This window comes from Musca autumnalis, unplaced genomic scaffold (genome assembly GCF_047663935.1).
Source record: "Musca autumnalis isolate F117 unplaced genomic scaffold, ASM4766393v1 scaffold_5, whole genome shotgun sequence".
In the NCBI taxonomy this organism is placed as follows: domain Eukaryota; kingdom Metazoa; phylum Arthropoda; class Insecta; order Diptera; family Muscidae; genus Musca; species Musca autumnalis.
The window spans coordinates 177,959,004-177,980,523 of NW_027412088.1; the positions used below are offsets into that span (position 1 = coordinate 177,959,004).

Sequence of the window (21,520 nt, forward strand, 5' to 3'; positions counted from 1 at the left end):
AGCTGGGCAGAGGCATCTACCTTTGTAATTGTACCATGACCGATAGCAACAGTGATGTCATCTTTTATTTGAACTTTTCATTCATAATTTTGCGTTTTAATGTTACCGAATTTTGTCGGTAACTTTGTTCTCCAAAAAAGCAATACAATTAGGCTTGCTATTTCCACAATTTGTAAGCTCTGAGTGAAAGAACTGTCAAAATGTCTCTCTCGAATTGCTCTCATTTGCTGACTTTTTGCGTTAACAGACGACTTCCAGCAACAATTGGTACAAGTTGGTACAAATAGACAGACTTAAAGGTAACATCATCTGTAATTTCGGACTCCCATCTCTCGTATTTTCTGTAAGGCGGCCATCAGACCATCTGTTTTTTTTTCACATGTATGTTGTCACTTTGGGTATACTAATATACAGAACAGCTGATGTCATACATGTGAAAAAGCAGATGGTCTGAATGCAGCCTTAGCAAACCCAATGTCGGATGTCCGACACATCTGAACAATTTCGGAAGCAAAATCGTTCAGATTTCGTTCCGATTTCTATACGATTTTTCGTAGGGGAATTCGTTTCGATTTCGGAGAGAATGTCGGGAGACAGACTTATTATCTTATTGTCTGGTTACTTTCCCAGCATGAATAGTCCAGCAAGAACTTTCTCAGGGAGTAAGGGGTTTTTATTCTCTTTTGCTAGAAAATTGTAAAAAGTAAACAGACACCTTCCCAGCAAAAACCAGCAAGCAATCAGCTGGCTTGCCAAAACAGAACAATTTGTCCGCCAATAAATGAAGCCAACACGTTGTATTTTTTTAAAAGTAAAAAAGAAAATGAAACAAAAGAAGTATTTTTCCACTTTACAATACAATTAGACTATGTTATTTCCACAATAAAATAGTTTTTAATTTTCACAAACATAAATCAACAAAAAAACTAAAAACAGATGATTGACTGTTTTCAGGAAGAAGAAGAATTGCTAGTGGTTGCTAGAAGAAATTTGTCCAGCAAGAATTTGCAAACTCTCAGTGAAAGAACTGTCAAAATGTCTCTCACGATTCGCTCTCTTTTGCTGGCTTTTTGTGTTAACAGCCTTTTGCAGGGTTAACCTCCTTTATGAGGATTTGTTTGACGTATATGTAATTTAAAACCCAGTGGGTTTGTTAAATCCGCTTATATATAAACGTACTAATACACACATACATATATGGTATGTTCCTTTACTTTTGAAAATTGTAAAACTGGCAAAAGTAGCAAAAGTTGTAATCTACTTCCATATGAATTATATGGTGTGTGAAGTACAGGAACGCTTTTCGAGTAAAAAGTTGTAAAACTTGAAGATTCTTGCACGTAAAGGAACAGAGCTACATATCGTCACAATAAATGCCGGAAGACGTAACCCACAAAAATAAAACTTTACAGGAGAAGCAAAAAACGTTATAAAATGAAAACGGTGTTATAAAATATCGAAAATTTTTAGTATCGTATTTTAAGACAGAGAAGAAACATATTTTTAGAAAAAATTTTAATTTTTTTCCAGAATGTTAGAAGCTGTGTGGGTTACGTCTTTTGGTATTGTATTTTTCTGAAATGTCAAATGACGTAACCCACAATTTATTGAGTATACATTTGAAAAAAGTAGTATAAATGAACAATTTTAATTAAATTAGAACTAGTTTAAGCTAAGCCGGCTAAGCGAACTTTAAACTAGCAATCTGACAGTGTTAGGTTCAATTCCCAATCTTAACGGTGATATTTCAGTGGATCACAATTAGGTGAACCGTCTATTCCAACCAGCACTGCAATTACTTATAATATCAAGTGAATTAGACGATATTTAAAACATCAGATCCAGAATATTATATTTATTGTGGTATTTAAGTAATTTATCGACAAAATATAGTTAATATATATTAAGTGATGCGTAACAATTTAAATGTAACTTTTAATTCTCATAAGGAATGTTGCCATAAATGTAATGACAATCACTTGGAATTATGTGTTTTAAGTCTAGCAGGTGCTGAAGTTTCTTTTTTGAAACTTTTAGCCCCTTTGCGTATACCTAAGGAGGACCCATTGCCCCAAAATCTCCGGATCAAACGCTAATGTTTGCAGTTTATTGGATCTCCTGTCTATTTTCTTAAGTAAACAATACAGAAAAGTTGCGTTTTTCTCTAGACCTGTTTGAATATCATTAAAATCAGTTGAGTTTATCCAATCTCAAGCCATTATATATGTTATACCACGGGTTGATAAGAACATTTTTCGGCAAACTTACACTATAATTGTAGTTGTCTTTAAAAAAAACATCTTTGTTTTAGACCGACGAAAAATTTGAGCATATACACGTTTTCGGGTCAACGTCTCATAAGACTTGTCACGTGCATCACTTTTTGTTGCCATTTGTCTTCAAAATAACCACTTACTTTTTTGTTGTTCTTGGGAGGTTTATCTAAATCATGGCATAGGTCGGTCTTCTGACATCATCTTCAATTAGACACTTCAATCACTTTTTTATTAAAACTTTCGACATTTTACCAAATCTGGGTTTTGCCTATGACCTGCGTATAAGGGGAAAATATCCAAAATTCCCACAAATCTGAATTTTGGTGCAAAAAGTTATTCGAGTTACAAAAACCGCCTAAAGTAAAAGTTGTAGATGTAAAAATTAGCAACAAGAATGGTCTTTATAATTTTTAAAACGGAATCACCAGTCATGAGTTATCGTCATCGGAGAGTCAAACTAAACATATAGGGAAATAAGCCGTAAAAGTGTCGAACCCGTTAAAATAACCACGCCATGTGATAGTCTTTCTATAAGCTTCCAAGCGACACCCGCTTTGTAGTAATAGGTTCAGTAGAACAGGGTCTAACCCGGTTTTTTAATCCGGGCTTTCGGATCAAATAACCGGATAACCGGATCCGCCCCAAAGGAAATTATACATTTCCGTAATCAGCTCAATATACCCTCCCTCTGGCATTATAATTGCTGCAAAAATCAAAGACTAAATTGTTTGTACTGCTGTTTAATTTTCAAATAGTGTGGATTACGCCTTTTGTGTTTTATGAAAATTACAGTATGCTGTTACGTCTTTTGGCATTTCGTGAATAGGACCGCTATTTTTGAACGCAGAACTTTGAAATTTTGCCAGAGCATGTATTTTAGCTTAATGTATCAGATTCCACCAAAAAACGAATTTCGATTTTCATGTCGGTTACGTCTTCCGGCATTTATGGTGACGATATATTGATTTACAATTAGGTATATATAAAAAATGCAATCATTTTTGACAATGAGATGTTGTCAAATATATATTTTTGAAAAAATTGTAAACATATGATTGCACAAGGTTACCTCTTTTTATTGTACCATGGAAGCTATTATGATCCTCCAAACCTTCTTCTACATTATCATGGGGAACACTACATGGTTCAATGTCTATTACCGCTCCAATTCCATATTATTTGAAACATAGTTGGTCTGTTCCAGTACTGCAAGAATCTACTAATTTTTACTATTTTTCCCGATAACATAAAGGAAAAAATGTTATCGTAGTAAAAAATAGTAGCTTCTGGCAGGTTCTGGAACAGAGCAAGTACATCATACAGTGAGGATGCTACATTCATGTCTTCATTAGAATTGTTACAACTCCTATGGGTAACAGATATATGCTCTGTTCCAGAGCCTACAAGAAGCTACTACTTTTTACTAAGATTTTTTTCTTTATGTTAACGAAAAAATAGTAAAAATTAGTAGACTCTTGTACTGGAACAGTCTTATTTATTAATGTCTTTATTAACTATTGTTCCATCTTTTATGGGTTAGGATAAGTGGTTTTACTAGACGTTTGTAAAATCATCACATGTAATTTTTTATTTGTTGGCCTCTTAGTTATAACAAACACAAGATTTCATATTAATGACAACATTAATACATTCACCTTTCTTTATTAATGCTGTAAATATACTATATATGTTTTTTGTGGATACTACTGACTACAACGATTTCTTTAGATATAATGCTTTCTATTTTTTTATTGGTCTTATATTTACAAATAGAAATGCTAAAATTGTAAGAAAAAAAGTATATGTATATATCATAAAATTATTTTGTTCATTTCATCTATACTTCTGGCCGCCAATTGGTTTGATCTTTGAGAAATATTGTTACACAAGAAAAAAAAAACAAAAAAAACAAATAACAGGTGGTACCTATATAAAATAAATTAAATAAAATGTGTATATAAAAATATTGAAAAAAAGAGTAAAAAAGAAAAAAAAAACAACCATTATTTTTGAGATTTTGAAATGTAGGATAAGGCAGCTGGGACCTTGTTTTGTTGGTTTTGACTGGAATGAATACCATAAAGGACATGTAGAGATTTGGGCTTAAATTTACAAAAAAGACAATGCACACAACATTTTTATCGCGTGTAAATATGTTTGAATTTAACCTTATTTTGAATATACAAATAATTCGTTCGTTTTTAACACAATTTACCGTGTACAACAAAGAAGATTCGTAATGCAAAACATTTAAACACGACAACCACAATCGGGTTTATTAATGCTACGCTGGCGAGTCTGTTGGAGATTTCGCAGAGCTGCTCCACCATATTGTATGCCGCTGCCAATGCGTTCGGGATCCAATTCACCTGTTTCGATTTTTGCCAAAATGGTTTTTGAACATTTCAAAAAGGCTTCCTCCACATTTTCACCGGTTTTTGCACTTGTTTCGAGAAATATTAACTCTAGAAAATAAAAATAAGTAAATATTGGCCTTTTAGAAAGATCTCTGAATTCTTACCATTTTCCTGGGCAAATGTGCTTGCCTCCAAAAATGTTATGTCCCTGGCTTCTTCCAAATCTTTTTTATTGCCCACCAACAAAATCACAATGTTGGGACTGGCCAATGTCCTGGCATCATTTAACCAATTGGTAAGGGCATTAAATGAATCCCGTGATGTTGTATCGTATACTAACAGAGCTCCAGCAGCTCCACGATAATACGATCGTGTAACTGAACGAAAACGTTCCTGACCAGCAGTATCCCATATTTGTAATTTCACTGATTTTCCACCGACATTAACAATACGCGATCCAAATTCCACACCAATTGTGTGTGAGCTATCGTCTTTGACTATATGAAAGAAAATAGACGGTTAATATAGTTGGATGATAAAGAATATAAATATGAATGGTAGGAAATAAGTAAATAAGTACTATAGCCAAAAATTATATGAAAAATGATCCTGATCCTCAAAACTGAGAAATGAGATTTGCCATTTGGTATTTTGGTGTATTTATTGGGCACAGTTAATTTAAAAGTGATACAATCGCAGAAGGGCAAGGGAGGCTTCTTACATATCAACGAATGCACCCGATTAATATTAACTCAATGATATGGAACCTACGGTTTATCGCCGGGTTCCAACAACATCTACTTGGGCAGATTTATGTCATATGTATTAGTGTGCATCTTACAGTTTAATATTCTTTTTCCTTATATCGATATAGATTTTTGTCTAAAATTTACTAAAACCCCAAGTAAAAATTTTGCAAATCGGAACGTTTGGCATAGTTCGCGGGTCTAAGATCAAAATACTGTGACTCATACTACAAGGAGTGCCTTAATGGGAGTATAACGTTATATTGGATATCACCATAGAGCAAAATCCATATTATTTTATTATTCAACTTAAGCAACATTTTCACTTTGTCATAGCTGAAGTACACCAAATACAAATTAACATGTTTTCATTTTTTAACAGTGAACCCGTTTCCCTCTGCTACTCATATGTGTCTTCCGCAACAACTTCATTTTTTTCTCATAAAAAAACAAAACGCAATTTCTCTACCAACAAAAATACAAACAATGCACATACCAAGAAGGTCAAGTGATTAAATTTCACAACAAACTTACATTTATTTTCAATAAAATGATGTAGAAGACAACTTTTCCCACTGCCAGCACTTCCAATGATCAAAAATTTAAACAAGTAATCTGAAACAATAAAAACAAAGCGAAAAAATCCATAAAAGCTGCAAAAGAAAGTGGACAAAATCAATTTTACCGTATGTTTCGGACATGTCTTATTTTGTCTAAGTTATTCGTTTTAATTGTCGGCTCTATATTAGATCGTCTCAAATTATTAATGAGAACGTTTAATGTTAATAATTAAAAATAACAACTTCGTTTTATTTAACACACAAAACAATTTTTTAGTTGTTCATACTATTAGAGGTGGCAAACAATCGATGACATAATCGATAGTTTGTTTTCTTGTGTCATTGTCCAGTTGATAGTACTACTATCGATTGTAACGATGAGTGTCCCAGATGGATCTGCAGATCGAAACAATCGGAAGAAAATCACCACAAAAGCGATTTTTTAAACATAGAGGAATATATTAACTCAAATGGTTGCAAAAATTTACGTAAAACTCTGGTTTTTTCGAATAGTTTGTGGTTTTTTGCATTTTGTTATAGTATTGTCTGTTATCTGTGATTTCACACTTAAAACGCTCCATTTGACCTACGCATTTCCACGCAATTGGCCTAAAACCCAAGCTATTCAAAAAATTGACTTTTTTGTAATTTTCGACTTTTGATGAAAAATTTAAATATAGTGTTCTGTTCCAGAACCTGCAAGAATCTACTAATTTTTACTACGATAACAATTTATATCGAAGCCATATGGTTAATTCAATGGCCAATTCAGATATAATTACAAAGATTCCACCTTACTTCATAGCTACTCTATAAATAAAATATAAAACATTATTGTTCTTATTCCCCGTTTATATATAACCGGATTTAACAAACCGACTGGGTTTTAAATGTCAATTCCATTGCTTATATTTCAAACAAATCCTCTCAAAGAAGGTTAACCCTGCAAAAAGCTCTAATATAAACAGCATATTACAAACTATTGGCCTGTTCCCGTACTTTATAAAGTGGTAAAAGTCGTAAAAGTTGTAAAAGTCGTAAACGATTTTCATATAAATTTTGCGTACGGGAACGCAAAATGTGTAAAAGTGGTAAAGCTTGTAAAAACTTTTTAGTTCTGGAACAGAGCTTATACATAAAAAATTTAAAAAAATGATTGCATTTGGTGTGTTCCAGTACTGCAAAAATCTAATATTTTTAAATATTTTTTCGATAACACAAAGGAAAAAATTTTATCGTAGTAAAAAATAGTAGCTTTTTGCAGGTTCTGGAACAGAGCAATTGATTATAATTTGCCTCCTTTACATCATAACTACTCATATGTATATTATCAACATATTATAAAATAGGTAAGAATTAATATAAAATTTTCAAAAATATCATCGGTACAACCAATATTTTCTTCTTTATGCCATAGCTACTCGAAATTTTGCCTTTATGTTATCGAAGAAAATAGTACAAATTAGTAGATTCTTGCAGTTGTGGAACAGACCGTAGGTCTGTACGATAACCCAAAAGTTTGTACAAACTTGTACAAACTTTTACAAAATGCTGTTCGATAACAAACATGTAAAGTAAAAGAGAGCGAATTTGGAGAGTTTTGGACACTTTTGTTACTGAGAACTTACAAGTTTTTGCAAGCAAAATTTTCCTTAATTTATGATATGGAAAGTGAATTATTTTTGTAGCAATGAATAATCAAATAATTTTCGTAAACAAGCTTTGATTGTTAAATTAAATCTTATCCGCCAAACTTATTGTTTGTCAAATCGCTGACTTCTTGCAAGTTTTTTTTTGCAAATTGTTGTTCGATAACATTCTGCATATTTTTAGCTTCGAGAGAGTAAAATTAGTGGAGAGATGTTACTGAGAACTTGCTAAGTACTTTTTACTTGCGAAGTTATCGTACAGACCTAATGTTTGTGAAGGAAGGAACGAAGAAAAATTTAACGGGTATGTTCTGAGACACACTTCACCTCTCACTTTACGCCTCAATCATTTTGTTCGCCCCATTTACTCCTATTTTATGCGAATTTCTTGGGGATTGTGGAGTGAAGTGTGTCTCAGAACATACCCGTAAAATTTATTCATTTTTGGAGGAAAATTTCAAGAATTGACTGAAAGCTTTGCTATGTCATGCACAGACATACAAAAAGGGTTCATCGGCCCGACAGCATGACTGATAGGTGAGTGAAGGCCTTTAAAGCGTCAAAAACTTTCTTTGAATGCTTCAATACTTCCTCTAAATTGATGTTTGGAATGTAGGGTATTATGAGTTTGCATGTTTTTTTCGCTGTCTCAAGCTTAATAAACCCCCTTCTTCATAGGTAGAAAACACTAAATGTTTATGTTGAATTAAATTTATTGCATATTAATAGCATAAATTAAAAACTAGAAAGTCAAAAGAACACATTTATTCGGATTTCTCGAATTTTGAACCATAGAATGGAACATATTGCAATACCAACTTCCAGTCAGTGAAGTACAAGAGACCCAAAGTGGCGGCACCGCCGAAGCCGACAGCTGAGCCAACGCTGCAAAGAAAAAGGAATATGTTAGTAAATAAAAACCAAGGAACAAGTCAGTTTTCAAGGATCGTTCTTGCTACTAAACAATCAGAGATAGATCCCGATCAGACTGTCTGCACTTTCCAAGTGCATAAGCAAAAGAAAACAGTTACTGGCTCAAGTCCAACTATAAGGCTCCTCTAGCATGTTTTGCGTTAATTTTCAAAACAATTCATTGGATACCTTATTCCGGACTTGCTTCCAATTTTTCCAAGTGTACTGTGGGGTCTATAAAAGCACCAACAATAATGCTTGTTATGCAACTTATCAAAAGTTATCACTTTTCACAATCTTTGCATTATATTTTTGCACATTTCTTTTACTTACAATGATGTGGCGATTTCAGCGTGTTTCTTGCCAAATGGAACTCTCATATTGTATAGTTTTTATTTAGTTAATATTTGCTATTTGGATATTTTTCTATGAAGTTCGGCCTCTTCTTCAAATAACCCAGAATATGGAATTGACACAACATTCACGGCAAGATGATAGCACCAACGTAATAGTGACAACTGTCTTTCCGTGGTAAGTTAAATTACAACGTAAGCGTAAGGTATATTTTTTTACGTTTAACGCGTTGCGTTATACAATAGGGTGTAACAAGATGTATATTGATAAACCCTATAGTCAACAAGAGCTCTGTTCGAGAACTAAAAAGTTTTTACAATTTTTTTGCGTTCCCGTACACAAAATTTATATGAAAATCGTTTACGACTTTTACCACTTTATAAAGGACGGGAACAGGCCAAAGGTTTCGCAAAGATAACCGTACACGACTCTAAGGCCATGTTTATATTATAGGCTTTTGTAGGGTTAACCTTCTTAATGAGGATTTATTTGACGTAATCGCAAAGGAATTGACACTTGAAACCCAGTGGGTTTGTTAAATCCGGTTATATATAAACGTACTATAATAGTAGATTTAACAATAGCTTCGTTCCAGAACTAAAAAGTTTTTAAACATTTAACACATTTTGAACATTTTTCCCCAAAATGCATTCCCGGACACCAAAAAAGTTGCAAAATGTTCGCTTCTCTTTGAACAACAATGGAGCTGAATAGCTTTCTCCTTAAAAACTTTTCACACGACAAATTTGAGCGAGCCAAAATGTGCCACATGTTTGCCGGTTTCTGATTGGCTGACACCCCGACTTTGACATTTGTTCCAGATTTTTTGACGTTTCTGCCATTTTTCCGTTCCCGTACATTTTTGAAAAAAATGTGTATGTCGATGGTCAGACTAGCACGATTTCAACATGGCGACGTCAAGTTTATAGGCGAGGGGTATGAAGTAGTGAAACCCATGTACATGGTTTTCTGTGTTTGTTGTGTTGCCTCTTCTTCTTATTCGTTGCAAGGTCTTTTCTTCCATTTTCTCTCATTTTTATTTTCTCAAGCAAACGTTAACAACAAAACAAGCATAAAAAGAATTAATAAAAAACATTTAATTAATGAAATAGTGAAAATTTAACTATTAATATTAATTTAATTATTAATGTTAATTATTTTGTGTTGTTTTTTAGTTTATTTAAGTTTGTTTTGTTTTTATTAGTAAGAGAAACACAACAAACGCGAATGGTAAAATAAAGAAGACACGCAAAAATCTTAAATTTCACGTTAACGTGTGTGGACACTAACGAAACTTGAAAAGAAACTTTAACGAAATTGGTTTCAAGAATCCTTGCTAGTCTGACCATCGACTATGTTGCACTCATTTCGACAGTTTGCTCTTTTGAAACTTTTGTCATTAAAAAAGTACTGGAACGAAGCTAAACCGCATTTTACACTTGCACTTAAAACAGGTGTTTTGGGAGTTTACGTCATTTTTTTGACAGATAATTGTTATGTTCCTTTAAGGGCTGTTTACACCATATATCAATGTCATATGAGCTGTAATTTCTTTCACCCATTCGACATTCTCTATGTTTGTCAAAATTGACGTCATCCATACAACTTTCAATTTGTGCGTTCATACCTACAAGTGTTATTTTCGTATGACATAACCTATAAACATAAAAACAGCTGTTTTTGTCATTGTTTACATTTATTGTTGAGTTGCAAATTTGGGCAAATTTTAATTTTGGTTGAAGGAAAATGAATATCTAGCATGTTTGTTGTGGTAGAATAGGTTTTTGGGGTTATAGAGGCATTCATGTTTCGACCAATCGCTTCTTTCGACCAATCGATTTGAAAATAACATTATAAACACCCTTTATTTACTTTTCTAAATAGTTAAATATACATAACTTTCCATTTTCTTTTTTAAAAGATGTTGTTTTTCAATTTTTTTGAGAATGCCAGAAAACAGCTGATAAATGTATGTTTACATACGAGAATGCCGTATCAAATAGAGCGCTCCCTAAATGAAAAATTTACATATGAGTTGCCAAATCATTTTGATAGATGAAAATTTTTAATAGTGGTCACACTATGTGTACAACATTCGCAGGTAGAAAATTTGACATCTCATACGACATTGATAGATGGTGTAAACAACCCTTTACTTTAAAAAATGGTAACAGTGGCAAAAAATGGTAAAAGTGGTGAAGTGGTCTCATATAAATTGTATGCTTGTTAAAGTAAAGGAACGCTTTGCAGGTTAAAAACGGTAAGAAATGGTAACCTCAGGCAGGTAAAGGAACAAAGCTATTGTATGGAATTGACAAACCTAGTCCGTGTTTAGACACACGGGAAAGTAAATTCAGTTTTTAGGCAATAGGGGGTAGGAAAGAGTATTGAGGAGCTCTTTCCTCTCCGCTCTCTCCCAAAAACTTAATTTACTTTCCCGATAAATTTGTGTGTCTAAACACAGACTTAAATGATGCATGTTTTATATAAACATGTTAAATGTAAAATGCGTTTTATATGTCTTTGCGCCTCTTGTCATCCACCACGTAGTGATATCTTAGCGCATGACATATTTTCAATCTATAGATCCCTAAAAATTTAGTGTGGCTCAGTTCTCTCTCAAGGCTCCATTTACTACAATTGAAACGCAGATAACACGGAATAATGTATATAAAATAATATAATTAATAAAATATCATTTTCACCAAAATATTATTTTGAAAATGATAAACAGCAATAGTTAAAATATTAAAAATAAACAAAAAAAAAACCAAAAACATTTCAAAGTGCATCATACTGTGTGTGATAGTATGTGTTAGTTGGTTTTTTTTTGGTACTGTTGAATTGTTAAAAGGGGGGGTCAAAAAGAGAATAAAAGAACGAACCAACACGACCAACACCATCACACACAAACTTGGACTTGTTTGTTCATAGTTGATGGAATGTTGTTTCGAAGAATTGTAGAAATATGTAAATTAGTTGGGTTTTTCATTCATACATTTCATTCGTTAATATAATAATGGATTAAATGCAAGCGAAGTGAATGTAATATTGTATGTTGGCAAGAAAATGGATGAGAATACATTAAATGACCTTCTGGAGTGCTCGGTTTGTTTGGATCGTCTAAAGGATTCAAAAGTTCTACCGTGTCAACATACATTTTGTCGAAAATGTTTGGAGGTGAGTGTGTATTGGACTATGATGAAATTCAAAGCGTGTAATTGTGTGTGTGTTATATTGCAGGTTATTTATGCAAGTCGCCAGGAGCTAAGATGTCCTGAATGCCGTATACTTGTTGAAACGAAAATTGATGATTTGCCGCCGAATGTATTGCTTATGCGGATATTGGAGGGTATGTAACAAAAATAATACGACAATTAACTATAAAATCAACTAAAAATCCATATCAGAAAATAAGAATGTCATTCATATTATCATAAAATATCTATGGGGTAGGGTTCTGAATTGCATTTGTTTGTTTCTTTTAAATCCCACATGTTATTGGCAAATTAGCCACACTTGCCTACGCACCTAACTGCCCAATATGACAGTTAGAAGTCTGAAAAAATAGCCGTAAACTGCCACTGCTGGAATTTAAATGCCATACCTTTTGTGGTGAAAATATTCTGTAAACAAAAAAAGTATAAAAAGTGGGAGGCTGCCTTACTTTTCCAATACAAAATTCCAATCTGAAAATAAGTCTTTGTCGGGTTCTTATCGTAAAATTTACTAATTATGTGATGTAATAATAACTTTATTTTATTTTCGTATGTTTTTTAGGCATGAAAAATGCTGCCGCTAAACAACAAAATCAACAACAACAGCATCATAGTAATAATGATACACCAGTTGACAAGATTGAAACATCAAAACGTCCCTTATCAGATCCATCTGTTACAACAACAACTAGTAGCAATGATGAACGACTTACATTACAAAGACAGCACAATAATGTTTCACAAATCCAACAGCAGCATCAACATCATCATCAGCAGCAGCAGCAGCAATTTCTACAATTACCACCAAACATTGCTCAAAACATAGCGTCGCAACAACAACAGCAGCAGCTGCATCATCAGCCCCCGCCACAATCAAATCAACAAAGACGTTGTATTGTTCCTCATGCATATGCCCTATATGATTTCGATTCCAATGAACCCAGTGATCTGAAATTCAAAAAGGGCGATCTAATTCTATTACGACGTAAAATTGATAGCAATTGGTATGTGGGCCAATTTAAAGGAGTTGAGGGAAACTTCCCCATTAACTATGTGCAAGTTGTTGTACCTCTTCCATCGGCACAATGCATTGCTTTGTATGATTTTAAAATGGGTCCAAACGAAGAAGAAGGTTGTTTGACATTTAAAAAGGGTACTGTAATACAAGTTCTGCGCAGAGTAGATCAAAATTGGGCTGAGGGGCGTATTGGAACAGCCATTGGAATATTTCCCATAGCCTTTGTTGAGCTAAATCATTTGGCCAAACAATTGTTGGAAAGTTTTTCACCGCCAACAACATCAAATGCAGGACATAAACCCTCAACACAGCAACAATCTTCACAAGAATCACGTGATTTACCACCTATACCGACCATTGTTGACAATCCAGCAAATCCCATAGCCAACAGTGATACAAGCAAACCTGGCACTTCTACGAATGTCCAATTATCATGCTCATCATCCTCAAACTCCTCAGCAACCACAAGTCCCACATCAACCACAACCAATCCATCAGCGTCCACTTCATCGACAACAGCATCATCCACAAATACAATTTTCCATTCTATGCCCAATAGTCCCCAATCATCTATGCCCACAACACCCCAACATAGTGGACATGGTCATCATAATACGGCCAGCTCTTCTGTGCGTTTGCGCAACAATGACATGAAACACAAGAGACATTCTCTCAATGCCCTATTGAACAATGGTGGGACAGCCTTAAGTATTATGCAAAGTAGTAATCGTCATTCAGCAGAAATTCTAAGTGTTCCCAACGACTTTGAAACTGAAATGGCCCAGAGCTCATCTGCCACAGCAACAGGACAAACCACCGCAGCTAGAGAACAACAACATCATGCCACAAATCTTCCACTCAACTCGAAAACACAATCAATACAAAATTCAAATATGATTGCCACAACATCTCAACATCCCACATCGTCGACACCACGTCACAATGTTTTGAAAACATGTCAACAGAATATGCCACCAACATTGCCTTGGGGCTATTTAGCCTTGTACCCCTATAAACCAAGGAAAAATGATGAATTGGAGCTGAAGAAAGGTTGTGTTTATATGGTCACCGAACGTTGTTTAGATGGTTGGTTTAAGGGTAAGAATTGGAAAGATATTAGTGGAGTGTTCCCTGGTAATTATGTAACTCCACTAAGGGCAAGAGATCAGCAGCAGTTAATGCATAGTTGGAAATTAATACCACCTTCAAATTATGCGAATAGCCATAACGTAGCCGCCCTTAGTGGAGGTAGCGGTGGTACAACCCATCAAATGACTCAGCAGCAACAACAAATGATAACTTCAAATTATTCTTCCTCAATGCGTCATGATTTGGAAAATATCAATGCTCGTCTCACCTTGGCCAATTTAACACCTCATCAAGCCATGCCTCCAGATTTACCACCAAGACATGTGGCTTTAAGTAATGCTCCTTCTCCCATAAATAATCAACAACAAACTCCATTGACTATTCCTTCGTCAAGAGAATCACGTGATAAAGAGGCATTAAAGGAGAAGCCCACAACAACAGGTTGCATGTCAACATCATCATCGTCGTCAACTTCTACATCATCAGCTTCGGCGGGTTTGAAAAAGTTTTTAACTCACATCAAATCTAGATCAAAGTCACCAGGTGCTGCCATAGCTGCTGTGGCCGTGGCTGCTTCAACTTTGGCCACAACACAAATAAATGCTGCTGCTGCCAATGCAGCTAATGTTAATAATAACCCCAATGCAATGACTACTTCAGCACCACCTCAACAACAACAACAGCAAGGATCAATCACGGGTCACGGTCTTACACCAGTTCATGTTCGGTAGGTATTTTTTTATGCAATTTATCATAAAATCAGGACGGTATTAGGATTTGGAAGAGAAATAACCCACTTGAGGTCTTCAGGAGGCATTCTATATTCTTCTAAAGACAGCAGACCTCATGAGGTCTTCTATTGACAGAAGACCTTTTGAACTTTCCTATAGACAGAAGACCTCTTAAGGTCTTCTATAGACAGAGGACCCCTTGAGATCTTCTATAAACAGATGATCTCTTGAGGGGTTTTATAGACAGAAGACCACTTGAGGTCCTCTATAGACAGAAGACCACGTAAGGTTTGCTGCAGACAGAAGACATCTTGAGGTCTTGTATTGACGGAAGGCCTCTTGACGTCTTCTACAGGCGGAACACCTATTGAGCTTTTATATAGGCCTCTTTAGGTCTTTTTTTAAACAGATGATCTCTTGTGGATTTTATAGACGGAAGACCACTTGAGATCTTCTATAGACAGGAGACCTCGTGAGTTTTTCTGTAGACAGAAGACCGCTTAAGGTATTTCAAAAACAGAAGACCTCTTGTAGTATTCTACAGACAGAAGACCACTTCAAGATTTCTATGGACAGAGGTCTTGAGGTCATCTATAAAAATCTTCACTACACTGAAGATCTCTTGAGATCCCTTTTGTAAAAAACAGACCTCTTGGACTGAACGATCTTAAAAACGTGTTTATCAATAAATTAATTTTTTATTTCAGATCTGGTTCCTGTCCCAGTCAGTTATTACAACATTTTCCCAGTGAACGTAGGCCACTCAATGAAACTAAAGATGAGTCGTCTAGCAATGTTAATCATAGCCAACAACAACATACACCGCCACCCAACAATGGTTATAGTTCTCAACGCATAAAAGGGCCCAAAGAAAGAGCATCACTAGAAAAGTATGTAAACTCCCATGGCTTTTAAACAATTTTTAATATTTATTCCCTTTTACATTGCAGTACACGTCCCACAATAGACTCAACCTTACGCAGTATTTATGCTAATCACATACAACAGCAATCTAATATAACGCCGAAAAAATGTGCCCAACAATATCAACAAATAATGGCGCCACCGCCGCAACCACAATCCTCGAATAGTAGTTCACCTTCTACGGCAGTTATACATCGTAAATCTCATTCCTTAGATGCCTCGAATATTTTACAAACATCCGCTGCAGTAAATAATATTGTTTCTAACCCAGCAGCACCACCGTCATGTAGTTCGTCTGAGCTTACTCAATGTAATATGAATTCTGCTGCGGCTGCCGCTGCTGCTGTGCATGCAAGTGCAACAACAAACATCCCCAATAATATGACAGAAAGGTGAGTTTTTACTTGGTTTTTTTCAAGGTCGTGTTTAATAAATTTTATTGTTTTTTGTTTAGCCGTTTCCGTTGTGTGGTACCATATCCACCAAATAGTGAGGTCGAATTGGAGCTTCAAGTCGGTGATATAATATTTGTTTATCGTAAACAAAAAAATGGTTGGTACAAGGGTACCAATTCAAGAACTTATAAGACTGGTTTATTTCCTGCATCATTTGTTGAACCTGATTTATAAATTTTCTAAAAAAGGAAGAAAGACTTACATCAAACATACATTTTCTACACAAACTTTTATTCACAACTACAGTTTTGCATAACAAAAAAGACAGCACACACATATCATGCGCACAATACCGTCTTACCTTCAACTGTTTTATGTTTCCCTTTATTTTTTAGAAACACTAAATTGTATTCATAAAAATCTTCTCAAACTGCCATTTCTTTATATTAGAATTTTGTTGAAATTTATTTTTTAAAACGCTGGTCGCTTTTAATTCTAATTTTTAGAAATAATTCTTAAAAAAATATTTTTTTTTTAATTTTGTGGTTTAATAACCATAATAACAAAATATTGTTAATAACTTAAACTAATGAATATAAAATATCGCTAGATACACAAAACAGTTTTAAACAACAACAATAATAATTGTTTGTATTAGTTAAGAATATTGAATACAGTTTTTTTATAGTTATTATTCCTTAGTCCAAAATGCTTCCTTAGCTGTAAACATACTTAATTTTTTTCCTTATTTGGAATTAAGTGCTCTTTATGTTACACATTATTTCCTCTAAAGCCCCTCGTGATGTCCTTAATGCAAATGCTTTACACGTTTTCTTTCCCCTTTTATTTTTTTTTCTTGTGTAAATACCTTTACAATTTTGTGTTGAAATTTTTTGCCATAAACTTCACAGAATTTTTTTAAATGTTTAGTTTTTGTATTTTTTCTTTAGTTTTTAGATAAACAAAACCAGCCCCCAAAAATATATTTTTTATATTAATTATAACACTCTTAACAAGGAAAAACAAAATAATGTTTTATTAATACTAATACGAATTTTAATGCCGACCATTATTAAAAGAAATACATTTTCTCTGCAATGTTCTAAATAAAAAAATAATATGAAACTTTAAATCATATTTTTTGGAAACCATTTCTGGAAGTGGTTGTTAGAAAATTACAATTAGGCTCATAATTCCTGCCGCCCAAAGATGCTTACAAAATCTGAAACGCAGTTCAATCCCACGAAGGCAGGATTAACCCAAAACCATACAACACCAATGTCTCGGTCAACGGCTGTCTACTCAGCACAAATATACAGCTGTGTTCAAAATAATATGAGTGACCATACACAAAATGGAATTGTCCAAAAAAATATGGTTATACTTCTCCATTTTGCCCAATGTGTTATTTGTTAATGCAGAACAAATAATGGGCACTCCTATTATTTTGAACACAGCTGTATGTATATCTTCGCATTTTTCTTTATTGGAAGGGCCCAAATTCCCTCGGTGTGAGCCCGGAATAGAGGAAAACCCGAAGCTCAAATACAAAAGCAGCTTACAGCGTTATTAGGACTACAAGCTAGAATAACCTTGGTGTCAGGTACCTTTCACGATGTCAGTTATGAAAGGCTGGACTGCAATTTTACTGATCTTACCACTTTTTTCCACGCGAGGAATATGCGAATATCCGCCATTAAATCTACGGCCACTCTGTTCACCACATGAACAGCTACCTGTGACAGGATGAGATGTAGGAACAAGGTTCCCTATTCGGCAGCATTTGTGGTGCAGACCAACAAATTTTGTTGACCACATATAACGCTATACGTCGATCCGCGAATATAAGTGCAATGCTTTGGAAAAATATTCAAAACAGTCAGAATACCGTCCTGAGAACTGCCCAGCATGCGGCACAGGACCTACTCCAGTAGATTTGTAGTTACATTCCATCGAAGTTACCGAAGATTTTCAGAGCCTTCAAAGATAAAAATTGGAGATGGATCAACATTGAATGCTGTAGGTGAGGGGAACATAGACATTTTGGTAGAATGTGAACATGGTTTCAAGCAAAAGTTCCTTGAAAATGTTTTGTGCGTCACAATAGGAAATGATGCTGCGGGAATGGGAGCATTTTCTTCTACCCTCACAGAGTCATACAATATTCTAGACTTTAGTAAGAAAGAATTAAGTACTCTTAATTGTCTTTCACAGTAAGGTTCTACGTATCGACCACTAATACAACCAGCGAAAATATGTCTATCTTCAATGTTTTCGAAAGCTACTTCCGTATAATGTTGGGGAACGTTCACGTTATCAACATGATCTTCGGGAATGTTTTCCAACATAGCTTCCGCAGCATCTTGGGGAACATTCACGTTATCAACATGATCTTCGGGACTGGGGGGTTACTCTGTATTGCGATGCGTTTGCGTTTGGCATTTTGTTAGAGCAAGATATTTGCGTTAACACACGATTTTGATATATGATTTTGTATTACAGATTGCGGCGGTGCCAGAAAGGAAAAAAGGAACAAAAATAATGGCTAAAGGAGATAATAAAACGTATTAGAGACGCATTTAATTTCCTTACGCATCGCATTTTTCTAACGCAACGCAATAGAGAGTAACCCCCCTGTTTTCCAACATAGCTTCCGCATTATAATATTGTGGGGGGTTTGATTGTACATTATTAGGTACAAGTAAGTCCTCATTTTCATTTTGTAAAATTTGCACCGAAACAATTACAGGTCTATCTGGCAATGGGGGTAAGGAGGGTAAGTTCCGGCTTGGTTGCGAGGAACTGAAGACCCTATTGCCCCCGCAAGTATCATTTATCGTTAAATGATCACTGCATATATGATTCAAACTGTCTCTATCTAATCTAAGCATACCCTCTAATAACGGCATCCACTGTGGAATAACGTTATGATATTTTACATCTCTTTGTGTAAAGTTAGGATTTTCCGCTAGTATCCTACGAAGCTCTTTTTTCCCTATCTGCCTATTTCCACATGTGGGAATGCAGCATTTCTTGAAAGAAGACATCTGAAAAAAAAATCATTCAACCGCTCAACATTTGTTTTGTTTCTCAAATTTAATTTTCTTTAAAGAAATACGGCGGAGAACGGTATGATTTATTTTGAATACAGTTTAATAATAATAATAATGTGTGTGGATTAATAGTACAAATCGTTGCAACAATAAAAACGTGCCGGAATGGCCACGAAAGTAAAACGTCCCATAAAACGACCTTAAAGGAGGACTTCGAGTGTACAAAATGTACAAAAAAATTAAGAAGGAGGGACAACGGCGCCACAAGGTGCCAAAATTAGCAAATGGCGAACTCGTAGATTTGACTTTTACATCCGATGAGGATGAGGACATGGCTAGTGGAGCCACTGCAGCAGCAGTAACAACAACACCTGGAGGAGGTGACCCGCCAGCTGCAGGCGTTTCAGCAGGTCCAACAACAACAGCAGCAGCTGCACGATCAATTGCTGCAGGATCTGCAGCTCCAACGGCAGCAACTACAGCTCCAATAGCAGCAGCTTTTGCAAATGCAACAACAGCTCCTGTTGCCGCAACAACAACAGCTGCCGTTGGTGCTTGATGAGCAAATGGCGGCAACACACCTGCAACAGCAGCAGATGCAGGACCTGCAGCTCCAACGGCAGCATCAACAACATCAGCAACCGGTGGTGCTTGATGAGCAAATGGCGGCAAAACACCTGCTGGAGGACGTAGAAGAAATGGCTTAGGAGGATGAAGAAAAACTGCTTAATCCTTAAGTATGTTCTGAGACACACTTCACCTCTCACTTCACTTCATTCACTGAAAGTAAATTTATTTTCTGTGACAACAGCAATGGATAAAGGATACAAGATGGAGTCAAATAAAAAAAGATTGCAAATTTATTAGAGACGGTCGTATTGAGACATTGGCTTATCGCAGTGGTAACCTGTTCGAGCTGAATGTCAAGGTAATACAAGACAGGGGTAATAAATTTGTGGTAGATTCTGAAAAACAAATTAAAGTCAAGGAGCCAATAAAATTATGGCATCAAAGACTAGTTCATCAAAGCAATACACATGTTAAGGAATTGTTAAAGGCAAGTAATATTAATTATTCTGATGTACCAAATGAAATATGTGAAGGATGTTGCTTGGGTAAACAACATCGACTACAATTTTATTGAAGCGCAAATAGAGCAAGCGTCCCTGGAGAAACTATTCATGCCGATGTTTGTGGCCCTATGGCACAAGTATCTGTAGGTGGAACCAAATATTTCGTGCTTTTGAAGGATGACTTTTCTCGTCACAAGTAGGTATATTTCCTTAAAAATAAATCTGAAGTTTCGAAATGCATAAAGGATTTTCTCAACACGGTCGGAAATCAGAAAATTACTATAAGGAAGTTTAGAACAGACAATGGAACAGAATTCGTTAATAGGAATGTTCAGATGATATCCAAGAAATATGGCATAGAACACCAAAAATCAGTTCCTTATACACCTGAACAAAATGCATCTGCGGAAAGGGAAATTCGAACTGTTGTTGAGTTGGCAAGAACTTTACTACAAGCTAAACAATTGAATAAAGTCCTTTGGCCCGTAGCTGTGCATCATGTGGTTTGTGTCTTAAACAGAACTGGACCAAGCTCAGTGAAGAATAAATCACCATGTGAATTGTGGAACAATAGTAAACCAAATGTAGTAATTCGAGATCTTAAATTATTTGAAACTGAAATTTTTGCACATATTCCGAAGCAATCAAGAAATCAATAGGATGCAAAAAGCAAGAAAGGGATATTCGTTGGTTACGATGACAATGTTAAAGGTGTACGTGTTTATTTTGCGAATGAAAGGAAAGTTGCAGTTTATAGAGATTTAGGGGTCGATTATGGATAGCAACTCAACTGTAGTTGAGTTGTCAGAAAAGAAAATCATGCAATTAAAATAAGTAAAAATACGGAAATTTTTGTCAAATTCAATCGATATCAGTGTTTTGAACCTTCAGCTATTAATTTAGTTGTAAAAAATTATAAATTTTAATGCAGAAATAGAAAGTAATATTACTAAATTTGCTGTGGGCAACGCCACTGGAGTTGGGTTGCTATTCACAATCTACCCCTTAATTTTAAGTTTCTTTGTTTCTATAATGTTTATAGTTTAACATTTAGGGAGAGTGTTATTGTAAATTTTTTATACTGTAAACAAAATACTTTGTAATTTGAATTAATTTCATGTTAAGCATGCCATGAATTAATAGTTTTTGTATACATAGAAAATTT

The 21,520-nt window shown here is 34.9% G+C and overlaps 3 protein-coding genes across 5 annotated transcripts; 1 reads left to right on the forward strand and 2 right to left on the reverse strand.

The window, feature by feature from the left end:
• Positions 1 to 3,899: 3,899 nt before the first annotated feature.
• Positions 3,900 to 6,312, reverse strand: LOC141386534 (ras-related protein Rab-4B-like). Its single transcript, XM_073955182.1, has 4 exons — positions 6,065 to 6,312; positions 5,914 to 5,994; positions 4,798 to 5,130; positions 3,900 to 4,741 (listed from the first exon to the last, which is right to left on the reverse strand). Exons 1-4 carry the CDS (start codon positions 6,078 to 6,080, stop codon positions 4,527 to 4,529), a joined length of 645 nt encoding a protein of 214 aa, XP_073811283.1. The 5' UTR covers positions 6,081 to 6,312; the 3' UTR covers positions 3,900 to 4,526.
• A 1,971-nt stretch (positions 6,313 to 8,283) lies between these two features.
• UQCR-6.4 (Ubiquinol-cytochrome c reductase 6.4 kDa subunit) lies at positions 8,284 to 9,003 on the reverse strand. The gene is made up of 2 exons (XM_073990570.1): positions 8,834 to 9,003; positions 8,284 to 8,473 (listed from the first exon to the last, which is right to left on the reverse strand). Exons 1-2 carry the CDS (start codon positions 8,878 to 8,880, stop codon positions 8,353 to 8,355), a joined length of 168 nt encoding a protein of 55 aa, XP_073846671.1. The 5' UTR covers positions 8,881 to 9,003; the 3' UTR covers positions 8,284 to 8,352.
• A 2,443-nt stretch (positions 9,004 to 11,446) lies between these two features.
• POSH (SH3 domain containing ring finger posh) lies at positions 11,447 to 17,361 on the forward strand. Of its 3 annotated transcripts, none has more exons than XM_073955180.1 (7): positions 11,447 to 11,520; positions 11,811 to 12,034; positions 12,098 to 12,206; positions 12,635 to 14,906; positions 15,618 to 15,800; positions 15,861 to 16,226; positions 16,289 to 17,361. In XM_073955180.1, the coding sequence occupies exons 2-7, from the start codon at positions 11,924 to 11,926 to the stop codon at positions 16,461 to 16,463; spliced, it is 3,216 nt and encodes a 1,071-aa protein (XP_073811281.1). In that variant the 5' UTR covers positions 11,447 to 11,520; positions 11,811 to 11,923; the 3' UTR covers positions 16,464 to 17,361. The 3 variants fall into 3 exon arrangements, with proteins under 3 accessions (XP_073811281.1, XP_073811280.1, XP_073811282.1); XM_073955179.1 differs by having other exon boundaries at positions 11,455 to 11,520; positions 11,789 to 12,034; XM_073955181.1 differs by having other exon boundaries at positions 11,455 to 11,520; positions 11,895 to 12,034.
• The last annotated feature ends 4,159 nt before the right edge of the window (positions 17,362 to 21,520 follow it).